The sequence below is a fragment of the Passer montanus genome, unplaced genomic scaffold (assembly GCF_014805655.1).
Source record: "Passer montanus isolate IOZ18808 unplaced genomic scaffold, ASM1480565v1 scaffold29, whole genome shotgun sequence".
NCBI classification, from domain to species: domain Eukaryota; kingdom Metazoa; phylum Chordata; class Aves; order Passeriformes; family Passeridae; genus Passer; species Passer montanus.
In genome coordinates this window covers 8,595,712-8,619,517 of record NW_024367596.1, presented here as the reverse complement: position 1 = coordinate 8,619,517, position 23,806 = coordinate 8,595,712, and the positions used below count along the sequence as shown (strand labels likewise).

Sequence of the window (23,806 nt, the reverse complement as noted above, 5' to 3'; positions counted from 1 at the left end):
GGAGGTCCAGCCTGCAACAATTAATTAGTTAGATACCTATTTGTTTCTGAAGCTATTAGAAGAAGGAAAGATATAGCTATTATCTTGATCTCTCAGATACCTGACATGCTTTCCCTGCCCCACTGCAAGGTTGGAAAGGGGCAAATTAAAACAGTATACAACTGATAATTTTTTTTTTTTTTGTTAGCCTGAAACTCTTTGGAATGAGAGCAGCAGAGAACTTTCCCTGTTGCCTCTTGGCAACCCTGCTGGATTAAACTGTTCCTGAAAACACTGGTCTATTTAGAGAAATGTCTTGAAGATAGTATTTTAAGACTGCCTTGTTGTCAACCTGTTTCTCAGTGCACTTTAATGTAGATGCTTAATTTCTCATTGGAAAAGAATAAAGCAGACTAAGAGGGGTTGAGTCCCATTGCTATAGAAATTTAAAAGGGATTTGTGTCCAGCTTAATAACCAGCTCATTTCCATGTGAATGAAGATGATCCTTTAGAACAGTGTTTGATATTTTCATGGTTGTTTGCCAGTTTTGGGGTTTCATCAATCCCATGTTTGCTTTTTTCTCCAGCTCCCAGTGATTCAAGGACAGGAGAGAAGTAAAAGTAATCGAGCAGCAGTGGCTGGGCCCAGTGTGTGTGTTTGTTTCTGCAAATGCTGACACTGGAAGCTGTTTGCAAGGGAGCTCTTCCACTTCTCTGAATCCTGATACCAGGATTAGGAAGGCACAGCAACACTCAGCTGACAGTGATCAGAGCTGTATCAAAGGAACAGCACAGTCCTTTTGCTTAAGGGAGATTTTTGGAGTGGGTATTTGGGGGTTATAGACCTCTCTCACTACTTCAGGCACAGCTCCAAATTTTCAGCCTGGCTACCACAGCACACAAGATGTTTCACCTCAGTAAACATGATTTGGAAAAAGATCTAGTGCTCTACAAACCCCACTAATGCCATTCCATTTTTACAGAAAGACTTGTCTCTAGTATATTAGAACACCTTCCTTGTTGGCACAGAGCATATTATGTTCAACATAATCATAATTCTCTGGACAAGAAATCAGAGGTCTAAGACCTGAGTTTTCCAGTGCAGAAGGTACATGCAGGAAGAGGACTAAAGGGAAGTGTTCACACAGGCTCAAACATTTATTGCAACTAGCTAGTATCCCTCTGCATAGAGTGAAAAGTCACCTCCTGAATATGGAATAGCTTTTCTCTACCCTCCTTTATCTTCAAAAGGTTCTTATGTCCAGGTAAGAGATATGCTAACAGGTGTCCAAATTACCACTATTATTAATGGAAAAAACAGGATGAATGGACAATATTAGTTAAAAATTCTTTTAAAGTTGATGTGGAATATACAGCAGCAATTGAGGTAATTTTTGAGAAACAACGTGCAATTTCCACTTTAAAATGATATTGAAACATCATGCTCCACCCAAGCAAAATCAATACATGAAGTTGTGGAAGACACCTTGCAGCAACAGACCAATCAATGTTTTCTTTAAGAATTTAAAAGTACTTACATGACAAAGAGGTAAGTAGTTTATATGTGAGTAAGTAGTTTAACTTTCACAAAAAAAGCAGTAGTTTCCAGAGCTGGAAGATAAAAGTAGACAAATCCAAACTAGACATTATGTATGCATTTCAGGAATGCATGTAATCAACAGCTAAACCAATTTACTTGGGACTTCAACAAAATCAGTGTAAAACTGCGTCCTCACAACTGTGTCTCAGAGGACAGTGGCTTGATAAATCTCACACGGTGATTTCTAGTATGGTTTCTCTTATACATCAAGTCTGATATTGTGGTCAAAGTGGCTTTCAGCTTTTATCAAACTATAGTAAAAAATGTGAAAAGTGTGACGTGATTTTAGTGTGTTGACTGTACTGTGTTGTTCTATCTTTGGACAAACAGGGAGAGCAGACTGAAGAAGTGTACTTGACCTAAGTGAATTGTGCAGCACATGAGCTTAGATGTACAGAAGGGTCTGTGTTATCCAAAAAAGGTAATGGCAAGGTCATTGCAGGGCAAGAACATTAAAAGAGGTTTGGTTGAAACAGAATGTTTGGGATGCTTGATACAATTGTTCTTGGTTGATGGAGTTCATGGTTAAAATGTTGCAATGGAACATGACGCCAAAATTACTGATACAAGCTTAACACAGTATATTGTAGCTAACAAGAATTATATTGAATGTATCAACCAACATGGCTATGAAATGCTAAAAAATTAAGTCACAAATATTCCATTCTGTTAAACAGTTTGGCTCTTCAGACCTTTCCCACAAGTGATATTTCTAGATCCTCTGTTGCCCTGCTCAAAGCTGCAATGAAATAAAGTAATAGTTTTCATTTTCAAAATAAAAAGATAATGCAATCTCTTGACATCTGTTTGAATAAAACCAATTTGATGTCTAATCTGACTTAAATGGATCAGAAATGAATGTACCAAAGATAAGGCAAATAGTTCCTATTTGATCACAGTCTAATTTGCCTGCCAATGTGAAATCTACTACAAATCACAAGAGCAAGTAGCCTGAAGCACCAATTTATTGTCTGTCAACTAAAGGAAGGCTTATCTCCACAAACTTGCTGCCAGGTTTTTGTCTCTACAAAATAAAAAATGGACTCCTCACTCACAGGAGAAACAGAAGTACCTGGAGGTGGATGCATGGAATACATTCACGAAACCTTGCTCTGCTTCAGTGTTTCAGAAAACAAGTCCTAGATCAAAAGCCATTTGATGGGATCTCACAGAGATGAGAGCAGAAACATTAACATACATCTTGTGTTCTTTAACCAGGAAACAGTCTGTTCAGTTCAGCCAGCCCTTCCTTGCTCTGATGGGTGTCTATGAGCTAATCTGATGTATTTCAGTCAGTTGTAGTAACAATAGATAATATTAATTTTTGATTGTTTGCTTTTGCCACCTCTCCAGCACCTTCCTGTGTGGCTTTGAAAGAGCTTCCAAACTCCCTCTATGCTGCACCCCAGAAAAGAACAAAACAAAGACAATGTACCAAGTTAGCTCTTCCACACAGCTAGAGCAGGGACACCAAAAAAATGCCCAAAAGGCTGAACTTGTCACAAAGCTTAGTTTAATTTGACAATCATCATAAGGCATCCATGTAAATGAAAAATTCCCACCAGGGTAACAAACATTCTCCCACTAAATAAAATATGTTAGAACAGAGGCCTGTGATTCCAAAAAATGCTAGTGGTTCCTGGTCTCAACCAGGCTGCCACTGCTGGCAGTGGGGTCCAGGAGACACAGCACCAACAGCGGCAGCTCCAGAAGTGTAAAGTCAGCTTGTACAAATCTCTTTCAACAAAACAACAAATGAAAAGGAAAGAGATTTGTGTAGAAAACATCATTCTCCATCCTTTCTGGGAAAACAAAACAGAATTTAAAAGATAATCCCATTCAAGGAGCAAAGAGCAGAGCTTGGAGTTCTGAAGCCCAAAAATGCTGATGGCCCATTTTTAAAACTAATGAAGCACTACAGAGGCCTGAGTTTATTATTGCTTTATCCCAGTTCAGCCCAGGCTAAGGCTATGGTGAAGTCCAAATTAATTTAAAGCCAGAAAATGCAGATCCAGTAACAGCACCTAAGTCCCATCCACACATGGGTGTAAACAGATACTTTTGGTGAAGAAAACAAGGCCCTCCCAAATTTCCTCCTCTTCCTGTCTATGCAGATACTTTTGGTGAAGAAAACAAAGCCCTCCCAAATTTCCTCCTCTTCCTGTCTATGCAGATCCCCATTGCAGGGCTAAAATTTGCCCTGAAGTATAGAACAATTTCTCTCTTACATCTCTGGTTAGCTGAGTCTTTTCCAGATGTTTTGCCTTTTGTTCATACTATCCTGGTGATGCATCAGCTCAGAGATGCCTTGTGGGAGCTCACAGAGAGCACACAGGTATCCACATATTAAAAGGTTTGTGGCACAGATCTAAGAACCGTCACCTGTACCCTACAATACCCCAGGACACTTTGCCCTTGGCTTCCTGAGACCATACAGCACAGAAGGAAGACAGTATCTTCTCATCCTGCATGGCTGGCCAGTGATCCAGAGAAACAGCATGCCAGGGAAATGAAATGGCACCTTACTCCCACCATAAGTCAGAAAACAGACTTGGGTAAAGCGGGACTTAAAAGTTTCACATCAAGAAACATGGTGCTTCCCTCAGATTATTGTATGACAGGGCCACTGTTATTCAGGCAAACATTATTCAAGGCAGTAAAATCTTAGCATGGGTATTTTCATGGCTGACCTACAGGCCAAGATATGCTGGGGTTCTTAAAAAAATTACAGGTCTTGGTAATTCCTCCAAAAGGACAGAATAGAAGACACACAGAGTGCATGTGATGCATGTGCCACACATCCTGACACACGAGCAAAGGTTGCAGCTAGACTTGTCAAAACAGTTAAAAAGATTTAGGCATCCAGATAGTACCAAAATTGATGGCATTTGGGAACCTAATTTTAACGTTGAAAATTCAAGCCTACACATTTCTTTATTGCTTGTCCCATTGAGTGCAAAGGGAAAACTGAGAATAGGGTTAACTACAGAAGGATTTCAAATCCATCATAATGTTTCCCTGTTCTTTTTTATATATTTCTTAATATATTTAAAGAGCATTATTATTATTATTATTTAGCCACCTATGGGCAGGGGGGAACAGAAGCTATTAGTCTCTCATTTAAGCATTAGTCCCCTTCCTTCCAAATCACAATACCTCTGTCACAGGAAGGAGCATAACATGAAAACATGTTTGCTGCCACTAACAATTCCTGAGTCTCTCCTTTGCAGAACTTTAGCCCAAATATTAGGACAATGACAGCTTGACACATACACACTCCCCAGCAACATACACACAGCAAGTAGGACATACTCCACAGCCTCAGTGGCCTCAGACAAAAAAAAAAAAAAGAAAAAATAAGAAGAAAAAGAATACCCTCCCATCAAACAACAAATCCGAAGAAACCATCCAGAAGAGCCTCAGGAAAGGGAACTATCCACTTTCCATGGAGAAGCAACAGCCCAGGAGTCCCTGCCCAGTAAAAACTGAACCAAATATTTGTCACACAGCTGGTGGAGATCTCTGAAACCTGGCAGTATTACACACTGGATACTTGAAGGCACATTTGCTTTGTGTTTTGGGAGAGAAATCCAGTTACAACACACTGCAGCTGCAAGGCTGAGGGAAAGGAGGCAACGCTTGGTATCTTTCCTCTGTTCCTGTCCCCATTTTCAAGCTTTGTGGCTGGCATGAACTGGTGATCTAAGCAGACACGTTGACATCCCTGAGTGAAATGGCACCATTTGTGGCCTCTGAGACTTTGTCCTCAAGCACCATTGCTGGTGTGTCTGTAGTGACTGCTGTAGTGTCTATGGCAGGAAGTGGATTCAAGCCCTGGGATAAGATCTGTTGGATCGTTTTCCGCAAATTGGGGTGCAGCTGGTTTTGGGTCTGGTAAAAAATTTCTAAGGCAAAAGACTTGAGAGTGCCAGTGCAAAGGTCCTCATAAAGTGGAATTGTGTACATCCGAGACATCTACAAAAAAAGGAAAATAAGATAAAAACATTTAAATAAAAGTCAAGAAGTTCCGCTCTTCCACAGATACACTCCAACAGCCCTGAGAAACTTCAGACTGAAGACAAGCAACACATTTCTTCAAAACACAGATGAGTTTATTCTAAGTCTGATGCAAGGATTTTTATGAATGGTAATAAAAAAAAATCTGCTCTCTGAGACTGAGCTACTTCCACAAATAACAGAACTATTTTTAAAGGCCAGATAGAAGAGGCCACACTGAACACATGCATTAACCTTTTGCTCCAGCACAATAACAACTACTGAAAAGAACTTGATGAGCCCTAGCCTTGCTCGAAGTGTAAATATTCAAATAATCACATGATTTAGCAGTGCAAAACCTTGTGGTCTGGAAAAGCCAGGGCTGCTACAAAGCCATACATAAAATGCATGGGGCAGAGCTGGGACAAGGGTATTGAGTCAGGCTAGAAAAGCAGAGATTATCTGTAGGCATTTGAAATTACATCTGCCCATTCCTCCCCACCGCTAGCAGGTGAGCCATGCTCAGCCCCTTCGCAACACACCTGGGCTACACTTGGCCAGGAAGCAGAAGTTCCAAGGTCTTTCACGTCGCATGTCTCATGCACATGTCTCATGCACTGAGAGGTGCAGTGAGTTTAATCCAGCAGTTAGTACCTGGTTTTCCAAGAAGCGACGGACTTTGTAAAGGTCTGGGTAATAGTCATTTCGGACTACAATCTGCAACCAGCGGATACGGATTTCTGCATTCATGGAGTCCAGCTGAGAGGAGTAACATTCCGAGAGCTTTTTTATCACCTCTGAAGAGAGCACACACACAGGGAAAGAACTGTGACCTACTTTGTCAATTTTGAGGGTTATCAGATAATAACAACTCATCAAATCACAGGATCATAGAATCTGTTGGTCTGGGAAAGACTTTTGAAGATCACCTATTCTAATCCCTCTGTGACATGGCCAGGGACATCAACCTGACTTTACGTGAATTATAATGTCAGCCAGAGGCAGGGACCTTTAGAATTCAATCAGTTATTCCACGCATAATTTTCTACTATCCTGGAAAGAATACTCACCATGTGGCAGTGGTGATCCATCCAGCAATCTGTCCAGGAAAAGCACAGTTTGGAACGTTCTCCATTTAGTGAGGTCAACACTGCTGGCAGCAGCAACAGAGTCCAGAGGCTCTGTGGTCCAGAGTTTGAAGAGTGTCTCCACTGGTCTGGTCAGACTGGATCCCTGAGATAAGTCTGGCTCAGCTAACGGAGGTCCTGTAGCATTGAGCCAACGTTCAAACTCCAGTCCTGGAATGAGGAGTACCAAAAATGTGGAGCAGAGTTCTCTGCAGGTGGCTTGGCTGCCTCAAAGTTCAGGACCGTTTCTAGCATAGTTAAGGGAGGTTGTAACAACAGCAACCAATAGTTATAGTGACACAACAGTCTTAGCAGCCTCATTGGGATAGCCTATGGAACAGCAGGAAGAGTGCCAGCAACACTGCTCCAAACCTCACTGTGAGTTTTCTAGAGCTCAACAGTACAGTAAGTACAAGAAACACACATGATCTTAAGGCAGCCAGGCTGACAAGTACCTATGTTCAAATTATGCTCTAATATTTGTGTGCCTGCATGTCTCTCTCAGAATTTTGAGGAAGACTGACAAATTTGGAGAAAACCCATTTTATAAAAAAAAAGGAGGTGAGGGGGATGACTAAACTCCTCCTACCCACCAGTAAACCTAAGCAATTTATATTTATTTATGCAACTAATTAAAAAAAAAGTTTCTTCACAAACAGCAGAGCCTGCTTTCCAGCAGAGCTGCTCTTCTTGACCTTTTACTACCTCTGTACTTTTCTAACTCATGGCAATACTTCCAGTTCCACACCATCCACCCTAAAACTCCTACCTTCTGCATCCCCTGAGTATTAGCCAGGCAAAAATTAGCAACTTCTGTGGTTAACTCATTAGCCTATCAGTGGGCCAAATAAAACACAGAACTGCTGAGCTCATGCTGCAGCTTTCCCCACAGTAAACTCTCTCCTCTCACAGGCAGTTTCCTCTCCACAAAGCCTGCAGGCAGCAAGTATCCTTAAGAGCTCAAGTACTCTGCTGGTCTGGTTTAAACTGTCCAAGGAGCTCAACAGCTATTCACAGGGATGGACACATGGCAGGATAACATGAGTTTCATTTCTTTAAGAAAGTGAGATAATAAGCACCTGGTAGGCCACAGACCTTCCACAAATCCACCAACAGCTACAAAGAGGTGATGTAAGGGAAAGTGAAACATGCTAGAAGATATTTCACATGTATGGGTAGGATCTTGGGGAAGTTACAGTTCTCAAAGCATGTTTACTATTATTAAAATAGACAAAGTGTGTTCACCTTTTCCCTGCATTTAAGCAGGTGTAAATCTCACAAGCACTGATCATTCTGTCTGCAGAGTGAAATGCGAGTTAATGAGAAAGTTAACCAAGGGACAATCAGCTAATTAATGCCAAAATCATCAGCAATTTCAGAGGTTCTCATTCCCCAGTGTAGAGGCATAGCCACAAATTCTGTCAAGAACATCTGGTTGTTGCTGAACTATTTTGTTTGCCTTAGCATTTCCATGTGCATCCTCCAAGCCAAGCACAAAATTAATCATCCAGGTTTTCTGCAGTGCTTAGTTAACTTAGAAAATCTCCTACCTGCTTTGCTCTCAACACATTGCTCTTTCAGCTCTGGAAAAAAATTCAGGAAGGAATCCAGAAGATCTTGAGCCACAACGCTGGTAAATTTATACTTCTCAATGTAGGCCTAAAATAGTAAAATGTTCAAATTATGATTAGGAGCAAGACAGCTTCCTTTTGATGTAGAACCACTTGCATGCCACAACAATAACAACAACAAAAAAATACAAACATAAGAGTAGGAACAATTATTTGAAGGTTTAAAAAAAGATGAAGAAAAATATTCTCCCTCCTCACCCAGTTAAATAAAGAAGCACCATAACATGAAAAAAATAGAGTAGCTGCAAATACATTTGACAGCTGAGTATCATTTCATTTTCCTTTTCCAAAACGAGGCAGTAGCTGACAATTTTCTATAGGTTCTGCAACTGTGCTTCCAGGCACTGACCTGCCTCAGTACAGTAGGCTATACCCTTTGTCACCCTGGTAAAAAAACCCAACACTTCTTAGTAGTGAATCAAGTCATATCTTTCCAGTCACAGGCAAACTGTGCTGGAACAGCTTTCTAATTACTTGGAGCACAGAACAAGAGATAACAAATATATACTACTACTCTGTATCTAGCACCTCATGAGCTTAGAATCTCAGAAGTCTTGTAGAAGGATTCATGTAAGTTGATAGACAAACCCATAACTTTCCTCTATCTCTGACACACTTGTATTCAACTTTACCCTTAACAATTAGCCACCGTGAAAGAATCTGGGGAAAAAAAACCCAACAACAAAAGATCAGCTCTAAATCTCAAGAAAACACATATATACACTCACTCTTAGGAAGGAGTCAAAGTGTCTGGGGTCACCACAGAGCTGGGACAGGTAGTAAACAAAGCAGTAGCCTTTCTCATAGGTGAAGAGGTTCATTAAATTACTGGGATTTACACCTGAAAGAAGACAACATGATAAGAAACTAATGAGGAGAGTGATTTCCAGCCCTTCTGAGTTATACAGACTCCTTAGAGATCACCAAGATGAGACATAGTGACTTTAAAAAAACTAAGCTTGTTGTCAGTACATTTAAGTTACTGCAGTAAAAAAATAGATGCAGTCCAAAGACACAGCCTTCTTTTTTTTTTTAATCAGTCATTGTAAGGTAAGATTCCCAATGGAATAAGTCACACTTCAAACTAGAGGTCACTGAAAACAGATCTGGAACTTGAAAACAAATTATTTTTTTCTTTTTTCAGTGCCAGGTTCTGGGAATCACCATACCACAAATTTTCAAAGAAACCAATAAAAGGTAATCACCACTTGCTCCTTTCTTCAGGCTTTCACACATGCTTTTTCATTCCATTTGACTCCAATATCATCTCCACTTGCATTTTAGGTTGTTTTAAATATCATCTAGATAGAAGACTGCTTCACCCACCCAACTGTGACCACAGAACTAGAGAGCTACCAGTGAAGGAGATAGGTAAATCTGGAGTGCAGTCATGCATCTGGTCAGGGAATAACCAAACAGCCTCTGCACAGCTCAACTTAAAGCAAGTACCTGTTTATCTGCATGCTAAACATGCGTAGTTCTTACATGAACACATAAAGAGAGGAACATTGAATAGCGGAGGATTTTATATTATGTTTCCAGATATTTCTATTTTAAAATATTTTATTTTACATATCCGGAATTGCAAACCCACACAGCTTTCAAGGCAGTTGTTCACATTCTTTCTACTCAGTAAGTCTGTTCTTACACAGAGCAATATCTATATAAAGATAAGCTATCCAACCTTGAAAAAAGTTTGAAAGCAAAACTTCCTAACTTGTTTTTAGACTGGTTTACAAACCAATATTTCTTTCTTATTAATTTTTTTTTTGAAAAAAATATATGTGAATATTAGTCATTTTTGTCAATATTCCACCATGGATATACAGAGGTGTATAATTTTGTGTAGAGCAGCCTCAGCCAAAAGCAATACCTGGCTCCAGTTTAACCTGAAGCTTGCTGACCGGGTTGTCTTCTCCAAGGAGCTTCATCTGTCTGTGGAGAGCATCGAGGCGGAATGCAGTCTCCAAACACGTGAAGGCAGCTCCTGCCCCAGAAAGTAACTTGTTAGTTATGGGAAAATGATCAGCAAAAGCTGATCTGTGCAGGACTGACACAGGGACAAACTAAAAGCTGCTGCAGGTGCAAAAGACAGAACAGTGAGACAGAATCACAATAAGGTAATGGCAGAGAAACTTGAGTGCAGAACATCCTTGTAATTAGTAATGGAATTCAGAGCCTAACCCAATGCATATTTCCTCACTCTGATCATGCATCAGGCTGCACTGGAAAACAAAACACCATGAAAATTATGCTGAAGTTTACATCCTTGACATCATCTCATAAATTCTTGCAAAATAAGGAGAGCGGCACTGAAAATGTATTGTACAGGTAACTTTCAAGGAGCAATCAAGTCCCACAAAAACATACTGTCACTGGTAGAATAGTAAACACAATTCCATACTCAGTGCCAAAGATATTACTAAGCAAATGTCACCTCTTGAGTGGAAAGAGAAAAGAACTGGATTTGGTAATTGTATTACATATCCTGTGTACATTTTTTAAGCTTTATCTATCATCCTACCTGGTTTTTGCCCTAAGTATTTCCCCTTCCTCTCATTAGGACTTTTTACAGTTGTGACTGGGTAAGCTGCTCCTCCTCCCTAACTGAAATGTAGAGCTTTCCATGCTTTCAAACCAAACTAGCTGTATTACACTGCCAAGTCAAGAGATCTTTCCTATGCCCTTGCAGACATTAGAAGCTGCAGAAAATGGATTTTTAGATTCAGAAGATTCTTAACATCCATAACTATTAAAATTTTAGCCTTCTTTGCTGACTTTTTAACCTGAAGATAGGTTTGTTACATAGATTCAACCTCAGAGTCTCAGTGTAACACCCAAATCCTACATAGCCAAATGTGAAATAAGAACCAGGATATATTTGGGAAACATATATTTTGGAGAACCTGTATGAGCAGAGAAAGAAGTGGATGTGCTTCCCACGGGAAAGCAAGAACTAGAGTAACTAGTGTAAAGAGCAATTACTTCAAGCTACAGAGAAGAGAATTAAGCAAGATCCAAGAGGAGTGGTAGTCAGTGGACTCAAATTTCCCTGAACAATATCATTGCAAAGATGCCTATTTACTATCAACAGAAAATACTCCAGAAATTATGTACGAAATGGTAAGATTTAGATCAAAGGTTTGTCTTGGAAACAAAACAGAATGAAAAAAGTGCTTACTAAACAATTGCACAGGGAAAGACATTTTTTAGTTTCCCAGAAAATGCTTCTTGAAACAGCCAGTTCTAGAGAACAGACCAAAATCAGCAAGGATTTTGTTCTATGTTGGATGGAACAGACTAAGATGATGAACAGGTTGATATCTGCTGACCTACCCACATTACTGCCATGCATAATGTGACTTAGGACAGTGAGTACTACTCACCGAGAATTACTCAACATAAAACAGCTTTTTTTTAAAACAGATATATAATATACATTGTAACATCTCCATAGATGCTCAGAGCACTTCTTTGCCTAAACTTGTAATCAGTTCATGTCCAAAAACAATACACATGAACAAAAACAAATGTTTTCTTCTAAACATTTTTGCTGTCAAGATTTCTAGGAACTTTTCTATGATTGTTTACATTGGATGCTTGAGAAAACACATGGAACTGGCTTTTAAGAACAAAACAGTACAAACTAGAAAAGCATACATTCCCATTATTCACTTCAATAACAAGCCAATTAAACTTAAAAGAAAGAGGAATAATTTACTACTTATGTATTCTAAACCATAAAACTGACCTGTGAAATTCACTGACACAAGCAAAGGCAGGGTTTACAATCCTGCACGAAGTCTCCAGCACATAAATAGCTACATAAATCTGCACTTCTTTTCTTAATGCTACTGACATAATTCTTTTTAACAGTAGGTAGCTACTAACTGATCAGAATCAAAAGGACACTTGTTCAGAGCACAGTTATTTCACAATGTAACTTTTATAAGATTTCTTACACCTTTCTCTGAACTATCCTCTGCTGACTTTGCTCTGACATGTCAGCACCTCCCTGGTACCCCACAGTAGTTCCAAGTCCCCACAGCATTGTGCTAACACACATCACTCAAAGCCCCTGGTACCATATCTGGTATTGAGCCCACTAAAGCCAAGACAACGTCAAACTCTAAGTATGCAAGATGTTCAACACAAAGTTTGGGGCTGTGTGTGGGTGTGATTTCCAGAAATAAACCAAAACCTAACTGAAAACCAGCTCCCTACAGCCTTGTGAGCTCCAAGGCAAATCCTCCAAGCAGGCAGCTCTGAGTTACGGCAAGAAGGAGCGCAAGGAGAAGTTTCTGAGCCGTACCGTAGGTCTCGGTGGTGATCCGGCGCTGCGCGTAGGTGGCCAGGCCCTCGCTCAGCCACATCTCCTCCCACGTGGCGTTGGTGACCGCGTTCCCAAACCAGCTGTGGGCAACTTCATGAATGACGTCAATGATCAAAAACTCATCGCTCTCCAGAATGGAAGAGATGATGAAGGTCAGGCATGGGTTTTCCATGGCAACAATAGGGAAGGAAGGAGGAAGAAAAACAATGTCATATCTAAAATTAGGGAGAGAAGAAAGAAGAAAGGAGATGAGTGAACTGCAGCTAGAAGACACAAAGCAACATTTTCTGTTTTCAGAAGAGACAGTAACATTTTTCTTTCTTTAGGAAAGGCTCTTCTGAGACTTTCTTGTGACTTCAGGAACAAACTTTCTATAGCAGTGGTGCCTAATTCTTCTGATCAGAGGATCACAATTTATTTTGTTGGCCAAGGACCTGCTTATGTCTGGATGTAAAGACTTGACAGTCTTTTGATGTCATCAAAATAAGCATTGTGCTCCCTTCATACACACAAACTCATTGCAAGCTGTATATCTGGGAGCCACAAAAACTGTTTACACTATAAACAGTAGTGTAACACAGTGTTGAGTCCCCAGAGGCTCCCAGGTAAGAGAGAGGTTAGGAAGCTGTCAATGAAGGAACAGATTTCCTACATATGCAGTGTCATCAAATAACTTTAATCTGTCTGCTTCAGAACATAACAGTAATATCAGTTTTGTTTTCTAAATTTCTTTACCAGTGATCAGCACTGAAATAATCTGAGAACACTGGGCCACGCTCTCAGATTATTTCAAACAATACTTGTTAAGTCAACAACAAGGCGATCCTCCTGCTTACCTTTAGCAAAGAAATATAAGAAACCTTTGTAAACATTTTCTCCCATCCAAAGAATGCAAGTATTCTCTCAAAACCACTCTTTTCTAATATACAGTCAAGCTTTTCAAGAGCTCTTAATATAAGCTTGGGGGACTTGGACTCTCAATGAGTCTGTACTCAGAGTTTCAGTATTCTCAGGCATGCCACAATAAATGCAGAAATAAATGAGATAAATAAAACAACCATACATTTTAAATGGTGTCTGGCTCAGTGCTGGACTTACATCACAAAACACCGTAGTATGAAAATCCTCATTCCTCAGGAAAGATCCACTGTTTAGAAACCTCCCATTCAATCTGGAGATTCTTAAACAGTGGATCTTTCCACTGCAAACCAGCTAAAACACTTCCATGCCTCCATGGTCCTTCCTGTCACTTGTGGAGACAAAACTCCAGAGTCTGCTTTCAACTACTACAATGCTGCCAGTTGAAATGCTATTTTGCCCTCCTATAGGGAGAAAGCATGATCATTTGTCAATACTGTTTTATTTTGCTCCCATTGCACATTCCCAGGAGACTGACAAAACTCACCTTCCCCATATATAGGGGCCATACAGACTCTCTGCAGCAGTCAACCAGCGTTCAACAATGCCAGAAAGCTTGCTGATGGCTGTTGGCAGCAGGCAAGGCTCTGCCCACACTCTGCTCCTGTCAGAAAACAGAAAACATCAGGTGATACTTCAGCAAACTGAATTATCTCTTAGGAAAAAAAATAGCCTGACTGCTTCCACACTTCCATGTATGGTAAGAGAGCAAGGAGACCTCCCGGCAGACCCAGGCCCTCCTAGACTAATGCTCCATGGAACATGGCAAGAGGTAACCAAAAATCCCTTCAACAAGGCAAGAAGAAAGCTGCTGTAATGACTTCAGGGAACAGTAGGCAACATTTATGGAAGAGGAACATATCTTTGCCAGTGCAGTGCCATGAATTTCCTTTTACTACACTTCAACTACACTTCAAACTCTCTCTGTGCTCACAGCTCATGAACCCAACTGTTCCCTTATCAATGACTCAACATCCTTGCTACTTTACAGTATGAAGCACTGTACAGAGACATAAAATGCAGAAGGAACTCACTGCAAATCTTACCTTGGACCTATGTCTGCATGTATGAGGTCTCCAGCCACCAGGGCCACTAGGTAAGCAGGAACTGGATATTCCATGTAAAATTGATATACACCTTCCTCTTCTAGGTAGGAACTTTGGGTGGCACTCATCAACACCTGTATGCCTGCTGGAGCCTGGAAGACCATCATGGTACACATCAACTCACCAGATAATCACAGCTGAATGACTGAACCACAGATCTCTGGTTCATTTTCATCTATGCTTGATGATGTGCATTAAAAATAATCACTTACATAACACAAAAAGTAATATGTCTGTGAGGTTTTGTACCACAATCTGCTCAATCCATGAAAACATACCAACCAAAGACTTTACTCCTCCTATATGACAGCTGCCCCAAAAGCACCACATATTAAATTATTTCATCTATATAAAATGCAGCATTATTTGACGCAGATTTCAAAGACTTCAGGTTTTTTCTTTCAAAAATTGGTACAATACAGTTGAGTGTTATCATCGATAACCACTATTGGAAGGGGCCAGTCAAACTCTCTCTCATATTTTTATTTCACAATTACTCTTTGAGTACAACGAAGATATTAAATTATTTCATCTATATAAAATGCAACATTATTTGATGCTGATTTCAGAAGACTTCGGGTTTTTTTCTTTCAAAAATTGGTACAATACAGTTGAGTGTTATCATTGATAACCACTATTGGAAGGGGCCAGCCAAATTCTCTCTCATATTTTTCTTTCACTATTACTCTTTGAGTACAAGGAATGCAAGACCCAAGCATGGTAGGCAACAGTTACCTTTGTGGAACTACCCTGATTCTGGCCCAAGAACCAGAGTTGGACCTAAAAAATTCAGTATTTTTTATAACACTGAATCACAATATTTTTAGCAGATGTAAACTGCTAAAAATACATGATGTAACTACACTTTCACAAGTTGACAGCAACTAAGAGCTCCGTGAACCATTCACAGGCATCCTTACCTTGACAGTGGCTGAGTAGGTGCATTTCACTGCAGGGGTGTCAAAGCAGGGGAAGAAGGAGCGGTTACACACTGAGTGTCCCTGTGTGAAGACAAAGGGCTTGGCATTGCCATATGTCAGCTCTGGATCCAGCCACCAGATCTGTTGAAACACCACGGGAGAAAGAGGTGAGGGAAACAGACTACGTGACAAGGATGAACTGCCAAAAACAAAATGTGAAATCAAGGGGGCTGTGGGGGAGAAGCACAACCTCAGCTGTTGATCTGCCCAGATGAACCTGGCACAGGGCACATTTCCATCTCTAACAACACATCTTTCTACTCCAGTTTATTTTCTGGGAATGCTCAGAAAAATTTCTTACTGTCTGAACACTGAGTGGTGACATGTAACATAGTGACTTCCAGCCACTCACTATTTCTGTTATATCAATTTGCTTGGTTAATAACAAGTCCCTAACAAACATCCACACAACCTTCTTCTCAAAGGGAGTACTCTGGCTATCTCCATGTTTATAACTCAATATGAACAGAAATAGAAGGGGTCAGGTAATATAAGCTGAAAAGAAAAAAAAAAAAAACTACCCAAAACAAATTCAAATCCACAAACCAAAAATCCCTGAAGCTGAACAGTGTACACAATATTATCTGTGACCCTGACACTGCCCTCGTGGCTGAAGCATCAAACATTTTGACACTATGCTAAAAAGTCGGTAAATGTAAGAAACATCTGGTCAAGGACACCGGGGGCCCCTTTTTACAGAATGGATAAGGAGATTCTGGGTGGTCAAAAAAGAAAAGCCAAAAAACCACAACACTGAGTACATCAATTTTCAGTACCAAACAGCAAATAAATCACAAGTCAGACCCTCAGCAAATAATTAGAACAGATTAAGAATAATAAGAAAAAGTCAAATTATTTGCCTTTTGGTCTTTCTGTTTCAAATGTTTGTGCTTTCACATGCTCCCTGCCTCCAACTTTGAAGTGCAGGAGCAATTTTAAATAAGGGTTTCCTTGTAATCCTAGAACTCTGGAGTTAAACTCTGATGGAAAATACCAAATATTGTGAAATTTGCAATAAAATTTGAACCCCTGGAAATCTTGGAAACAGTTAAACGCAAGGAATAAAACTTCTGAGTCTGCTGAATTCTTAGATCAAAGCAACCAATAAATCTGAGATCAGGGAACAGCAATACTAGTTCAGTTCTAGTCCTCAAGGGAAAGCAACGAAACACAGAAGAGAAGCCTGGCCACTAAGTCTGCTCACGTTTTAACAACATATTACAACCTCTGTCTCCTAGTTAACTTTTGGAAGTTAAAGTTTTCTCTGTCTCCTTCTGTCCTATAAGGTTACTTTTTGATATCTTCTTCCCTTGCCCTTAGACCTTTTTCCTCAGATGTCAGTGTGCTCCTCTCCCAAATCATCCACTGCAGCAGCACCCGCAGGGATCAGTGAAAGGTGAGGACAGGAAACAGAGTCAGCAGCTTTCAGTTATTCCCAAAGAGTCTCACACTTCTGCTGGCAAATGTTTGGGGTTTTTTAGGAGGGAGGCATTACAAAATTAAAAACTTTTATCTAAAAGTAAAATTCATCTCTTGAAATTTGTGTTAAGATTACCCTCTTCTATTTCAAGCCTGTAGGGCCAGAAGCAAACCTAAAGCAGGACTTCTGAGGAGCTCTGTTTGTTCACATCCATGTGCTGCATTTCAGGGTAGCACTGCCCACAACCCTGGGTCACAGCCCAGGGACACCTACATAGATAGCTACAGATTTCCACTACATTTCTCGTGGATACCTGCTTTTCACAGCAATGAGTATCATTTCTGCAATGCCACATTATGGAACTAGAGACAGCTGCTCCAGAAGGCATTTGGGGACATATGTCTCATTACACACCAATAACTAGTAAGCCAGAACACACAATTACAAAAAAAATGAAGGTGCTGTATTTAATACAGGGTAGTAGTTTTCTAACAATCCAGGGAAGAGGCTCAGAAATGAAATTTCAAAGATCTGTCCCAATGCCTTTTAAACACAGTCCTCTGATCAGTGGCTTTGTGCTTGTATCACAAATCTCTATCACTGGCCCTGCTTAAGAGACTCCTCTTCAAAACATTGTATCCTTTGCTTTTTGAGAGACAGAAGAGGCTAACAAAGAAAACAGAGAGATAAGGCACCACCACACCTAAGTTGCAACACTTGAGTAGGAAGGAAAAAGGGCTGACAGACAATGTCTTCACAGCAGAGAGACAAGGGGAAGTTGTCCCTGAGCAGTGCAGGAGGAAAACATAAGCAGGAAGGGAAGAGGAACTAAGAGTTGATTCTTGTTTACAAGAAACCCCATAAATTAAGGACAACTTCTTTTCAACCAGTCCTGCTTTATTTGACATTTGGTTGAAGTTAAGCCCCACAAGCCAAAAGGGAAAACATTTGCAGAGGATGAAGTATTTTTTTCCCTTGTTTTCTAATGTCTACAGCTACATGGCAAGCCTCTGTCTCCCTTTCCAGACACACTTGGAACAATGATGAAAGTTATCCTGAAACAATATAAATAGATCTGTAATATAAATAGACCAGCCTATGCTGCTGGACAGAGACAGGGCTATGGGCTGGGGAAAATGAGCATAAGCAGCATCCCAGAAAGGAGTGCGAGGCACAGGGTGCTGCTGGGGCAGGATAGGAACAGAGCAGTATTTGGGGCTGTATCATCTACTCCACATGCAAATCCCTCCTGCAATTCCCCTTGGGAAATACAAATGACATCATCATCATCATGCTCTTCATTTTTTTGTAGCTTTTCATATATACAGGAAAGCTGTTTCACACATTAAAGCTGTTCTGTGGTGCATTTCAATTAAAAAGACCTGCTGCATGATTCCTCTGCTGAAGAAGGGCTTTTGGCAGCACAGGCTTTCCCCTGCCCACATACTGCAAAGAAGTCCACACTTTATAAGACACCTGCCAAGATTATAATTTTTATTGACTTAGATCATAATCTTTTGCCCAAATCTGGCAAATGACAAAGGCAATTAGCTAAGCCTCTTTTAATTTTAAACCTCTCCATGTTTCTACATGCATTATTGATGAAGGTGGAAGGAAGAGCTGCAAAGCCACAGCTTCTGTTCTAGGCAAACAAGCTGCTCTATCTGATGACAAAGTAAACAGAACACCTGAGATGCAGAGCACGTGACAGAAGCAAGGCACACCTGGGCAGCAAGTCATTCTATGGGGACTGAGGAACCAAGACAAATCTACAGAATTACAGGGAAGATTCTAGCACTGCAAAGAGGGCCGTCCTTTCTGCTAAATCCTGAAGAGGAGGAAATGTTATAATTTTTTGTACCAGAACCCAGAGGAGGATTTGCATTTAAGGAAAGAAAATAGCACTGCTGTAAAGATGTGCACTGCCAAATCAGAGAAATTACACAGTGGGCAAGAGATACATTTCTCTCTAGGGAAAGAAAAAAGAAAATATCAAACAAAGAGTATTACCAACAAGTAAGGGATGAGGGAGAAGGAGGAGAGAAAGAACAGGACTATTGTCCCTGATATATCTGATCACTGTGTGCCTCAGCCCACACCACGAGAGATACACAATGATTGTGAGAGTCTTGCCTCTGATGGAAACTGGTGATGTACTGAGCATATGGTTTCCTAACAGCACAGGGAGCTGGAATGCTCTGTGAAAGGCAGATTTAATCTCTCAGCTGTCTCTCAATGTCCATCAAACAACCAAAGATCTTGGCTTCTTCCTCCACATGAGGAATAATGGGACAGTCAAATAACATGTCCAGATGGCTCAAAGCAAGTATATCAAGACAACAGGTTTCCAATTTTAAGCACTACTATCTCTCCTGCTGATCTCACTGCCAACACATTCACACTGCACTGTAACATGTATTTACTGTTTTATAGGTCCCACAAGTATGATAAAGGTCCCACAGAAAATAAACCCTGACCTAAGGAGAAGACATTCCTAGAATGGCCAAAGAAAATAGAACTTTTATAAGAGAGAGGTCTGACACTGTAAATCTGTGCCTCACTGACAGAGAAAAGGGACTGCCAGAATATTTACAAGACATGAGTATAAACCATTTGACCCTTATACACATATGGGTTACTCATCCCTGTTAAAGTGCAGGGCTGGGCCAAAAAACAGCAATGACAGAGAGCACTACAATAGCACCAAATCGCTTTGGATCCAAACAAAATAGTTCAGCATGCTGAACATGAAGGGCTACAACAGGTGCTACTCGAGGACAAATATTTTGCCAGCCAAAACCTACAACAGAGAGTGAATAAACATGGTAGGATTTATGTCAGTGAGCATGCCTGCTCCTGCTTTCCAGTACCACTTGGGAAGGGCAGCACAAGTCCCCAGTGCTGTGACCATCAATAATCTTGACATAAGCCTTGCAGCTTCAGTTGAGCTGAAGCAGGACATGCTGTTAAAGGTACAATAAAGACTTCAAAGAACAGTATAAAGAATAGATAGTTCACTTCTGATCCATGGGGAGCATAGAGGGAATGGAAGAAATGTCCTACTCCACCATCCATACAGGACTGCGTGTGGGGCCAAGGAGACAACACATTAATACAAGGTGAGACTAAATGAACATCACATCAATCAGTGCCCCTGAGCCTTCCAGTGGTTTTCACATTCCCAAAGCCAGATCAGTGCTCCACTCATACTGAGATCACTTCTCCATAGACTCAGCAGGACAGGCTGCCCCTTTGGCAACAGGGCTGGCAAAACACAGAGGAAAGCACAGGCTGGCCTAAAATAAAACAATTTGTTCAAGAGGAGGAAAGCACGTTATCATGTACTTTGGGAGGTGTGGCTCAGCCAGACTGAGAACGATTACAGAGCACACAGCAATGCCAAATTAGCTTTAAAGCCTTCTCACCACAAACAAGGCAGAGAGTGGACAAAGGTTTCTTCATAAACCTGGGGGAAAAATAATGAACAGAATCTTCTGAACACACTGTGAGTTACATGGCAGACTACAAGGAAATACTAAAGCCAGGAATTCCAGAGATGAAAGTGGATCTGAACTTTAAAAGTGACAGAATCTTCCTTCATTTCTGCACTATTAGGGAAAGATTAGAACATTAAAAAGTCACCATATGACGACAGGAAACTTCTGTCAATAAAAGGCTTCATGTGAAATTCACTATTCCGAGTGAGTCAATGTATTAAGACTATCAAGATCATTCCAAGGATGAAATTACTTTTGTGATCTTCTATGTAGTATTAAAATTAGACAGAGAAACATCCAGCAAACACATTCTAATCAGCAAGACTCTCCTGTCAAGAGAAAAGGCCTACTATTTACTTCCTGAGGGTTGTTTTGCAAGAAGCTTTTGTTATTCAATTCCTGCTCTTGTTAAATACATTGTAAAAGCTAAACAGATCCACACATTTACTGGTTTTGACCAGTGCAACAGCAACACCAAATCAGGGGACTGAGAGACAATTCCTCTAGGCAACATAGATGCAACAATGTTGCAAGATGTTTATAAAAATACATCTCTTTTGTAAATAGATTCATGAACCACGTGATGAAAATCACCTCAGTTTAATTTCCAACAGACTGTACAGTAACAAAAAGAACTGATGTCCCAGGGAGAACTTCGTATTTTCACTGTCACAACTTCTTAAAAACACAAGTCCTGATAAGCAGCACCTAAAAGGCTGGGAATAAAGCGCTTCTAAATACCAGGGATTTAAAAGAAATTATAGAATTTACAAAGCATTTCACTGCTGAAGAAAGCTAATCCACAGACATGGAAGAACCTCCACGGCTACATCCAAAGGGGTGTTTTGGGCCATTTCTCATCCCTTTTTTCAACAGATAACTTGTAGGAACCTGTGGAATCACCCCTGTTCTCAAAGCTCCTGACCACGGCTCGTTGGAACACCAGCCTAGCTGTGCAAGGCCTGATTTTGTTAGCAGTTGGCAAAACCCCCAGGGAAACTCCTACATTGTGCATGACATAATTTATCCTGAAGGACTGAGCCGAGGCAGGAGCTTGCAAATTTTCACTCTCCTTGCCAACAACTGCAGTGTCCTTAAAAGAACGAAAAACTTTCAAATTATTATTGTATGGGGGGATGAATAGCCTTGGGGTCCAGGCGGTGGAGGAAGACAGGAGGGAGAGAGGCTGGATCGGTACGGGCACCGCTGCTGAGAGCGGCGCGGGGCTGGCAGAGCCGAGAGCCCCTGCGGGCAGGGCACAGACACTGCTGCCCAGCGGGCTGGCGCTGCCAGGCGATGGGGCCAGGGACAGGACCGGAGAGGAGGGCAGTGAGACATCTCCCGCCGCCTTTGCCGAGCAGCCGGGGCGCTTCCCCGACGGTCACTTAGAACAGGAGCAAAGATGTGCGACGGGAGGGCTCTGCCGGCCGCTCCGGGACCCGGTTCCCTGCGTTACCAACCCCGCCCGGTACTCACGGCGGGGCCGTCGGCCGTGGTGTAGCGGACGATGATCTGGAAGGGCTGGTGCGGCTGGAGGGCGGCGGGCAGGGAGAGGTGGGGGGAGGAGCCGTAGTCGGTGAAGGGGTCCACCCTGAAGCCGAGCGGGCAGGCGGAGCAGGGCGGCTGGGCGAAAAGGCGAAGGCGCAGGGCGCTTCCCCGGCCGCGGCGCGGCGGAAAGCGGCCGAGAGGACGCGCAGCGCCGGGTGCACGTCCAGCACCAGGGCGCGGGGCTGCGGGCGCAGCGCGCACAGCTCCAGCACCAGGCAGCCCGCCAGCGCCCGCGCCTCGGGCCGCAGCTCCAGCCCCAGGTGCAGGTGCCTCAGGCTGAAGAGCTGCGAGCTGGACGCCGACGCCACGTCCGGCGGCGGCTCGGGAGGCGGCGGCGGGGCCGGCGGCGCCTCCGGCCCGGCCGCGGAGCCCTTGCGACAGCAGCACAGGCCGGGCGGCCGCGGAGCAGGAGCCGCCATGGAGCGGCGGAGGAGGAGGAGGAGGCGGCGGCGGAGGCGGCGGCTGCTATGTGAAATCCATGGGCGGGCGGGGAGGAGGGAGGCCCCGCCCCGCCCCGCGGCGCCTCAGGCCGGGCCGGGCACGGCCGGACACACGGCGGGCACCGGGACAGCCCCGGAGAGCGGCACCGCTCCCGAGAGCAGCGGGCATTCGTGCCTTCCCTCACTCACAGGCGTGCGTATCCGCGCCGTGCCGCCCGCCCTGCGCGGCAGCGGCTCCGCCCAGCCGTGCCCCTGGCGCAGGGCAGCTTGAACCGGCCCACACGGAGCTTCCCTCCGCTCCGCACAGCCCGGACACACCGATCCCAGCGCTCCTGCTCTGGGCACGGCCACAACGCCCCGCTCGGCTCCCTCCCGTGCCCTCACGGCCAGCTCTGAATGCCTCACTTTCAGCGTTCCACGGCAGACACCGCAACCCTCCAGCCCAGGCTCCCAGCAGGGCTGATTCTTGCGCCCTCATCCCACCCCTAACTAGTTTGGCTTTCTCCCTCCTCCGGTCACACCCCCACATCGAGCTCACAGCTAACCCTAAACAGCCTCCCTTCTCCCTGCATCCCCCCACACCCGTTTTTTAAATCCCTTCTCTCCCAGCTGCTCTGCCCGTAGTTTCCTGCCTCCAGCTCTCACTGCAAACTGGCCCCAGAGCCCAGGTCAGACTAAATGTGTTTTACTGTTCCCTAGAACTCGGGGTCATCAATCACACGCCCTCTACTGCTGCCTTCCTAAACGGGAAAGGGCAGAAATCACAAAGTTATCAGCTTTGTACAAGCACTTGTTTCTCTGCGTGGCAACAGCAGGAGTCAGCAAGCTGGAAGGAAGGAGGTGTGTGCAAGTAACTGTGATTTGCACTCCCACCAGCCCAAGAGAAGTGCAGTCTCTGCCCCACGTAATGACACTTCTGTAAGTTATTTTCATTCTAATTTTCACTGTTATGCTTTGCCTACCTCACTGCCTGATGAGGCTCCAAGGCACATATTTTGGACAAGACAGGAGCATTTCTCACATGGTTGTGGGTTTAATGAATCCACAGTTGTACACTCTGAAAGCCTCCCAGGCCTTACACTAACAACTGCAGCATCTGCACCAAATTCCAGCTCAGTTTCCACTGCATCATCACACCAGAGGCACAAACTGTGGCCTCAGCACTTTGTGGCTGCAGTTACTGGCCCAACCAAGGGTTAAACAAATCACAATATCACCCTCCACCGACCTG

The 23,806-nt window shown here is 42.7% G+C and overlaps 1 protein-coding gene across 1 annotated transcript; it reads right to left on the bottom strand.

Moving 5' to 3' along the window:
* Window positions 1–3,070: 3,070 nt before the first annotated feature.
* Window positions 3,071–22,643, bottom strand: RNPEPL1 (arginyl aminopeptidase like 1). The gene is given in 12 exon segments (XM_039713549.1): window positions 3,071–5,554; window positions 6,230–6,372; window positions 6,646–6,873; window positions 8,253–8,361; window positions 9,062–9,174; window positions 10,207–10,320; window positions 12,646–12,881; window positions 14,072–14,188; window positions 14,631–14,782; window positions 15,611–15,751; window positions 22,064–22,197; window positions 22,200–22,643. Coding segments are annotated over 12 exon segments (2,115 nt in total). The 5' UTR covers window positions 22,555–22,643; the 3' UTR covers window positions 3,071–5,281.
* Between the last annotated feature and the right edge of the window lie 1,163 nt (window positions 22,644–23,806).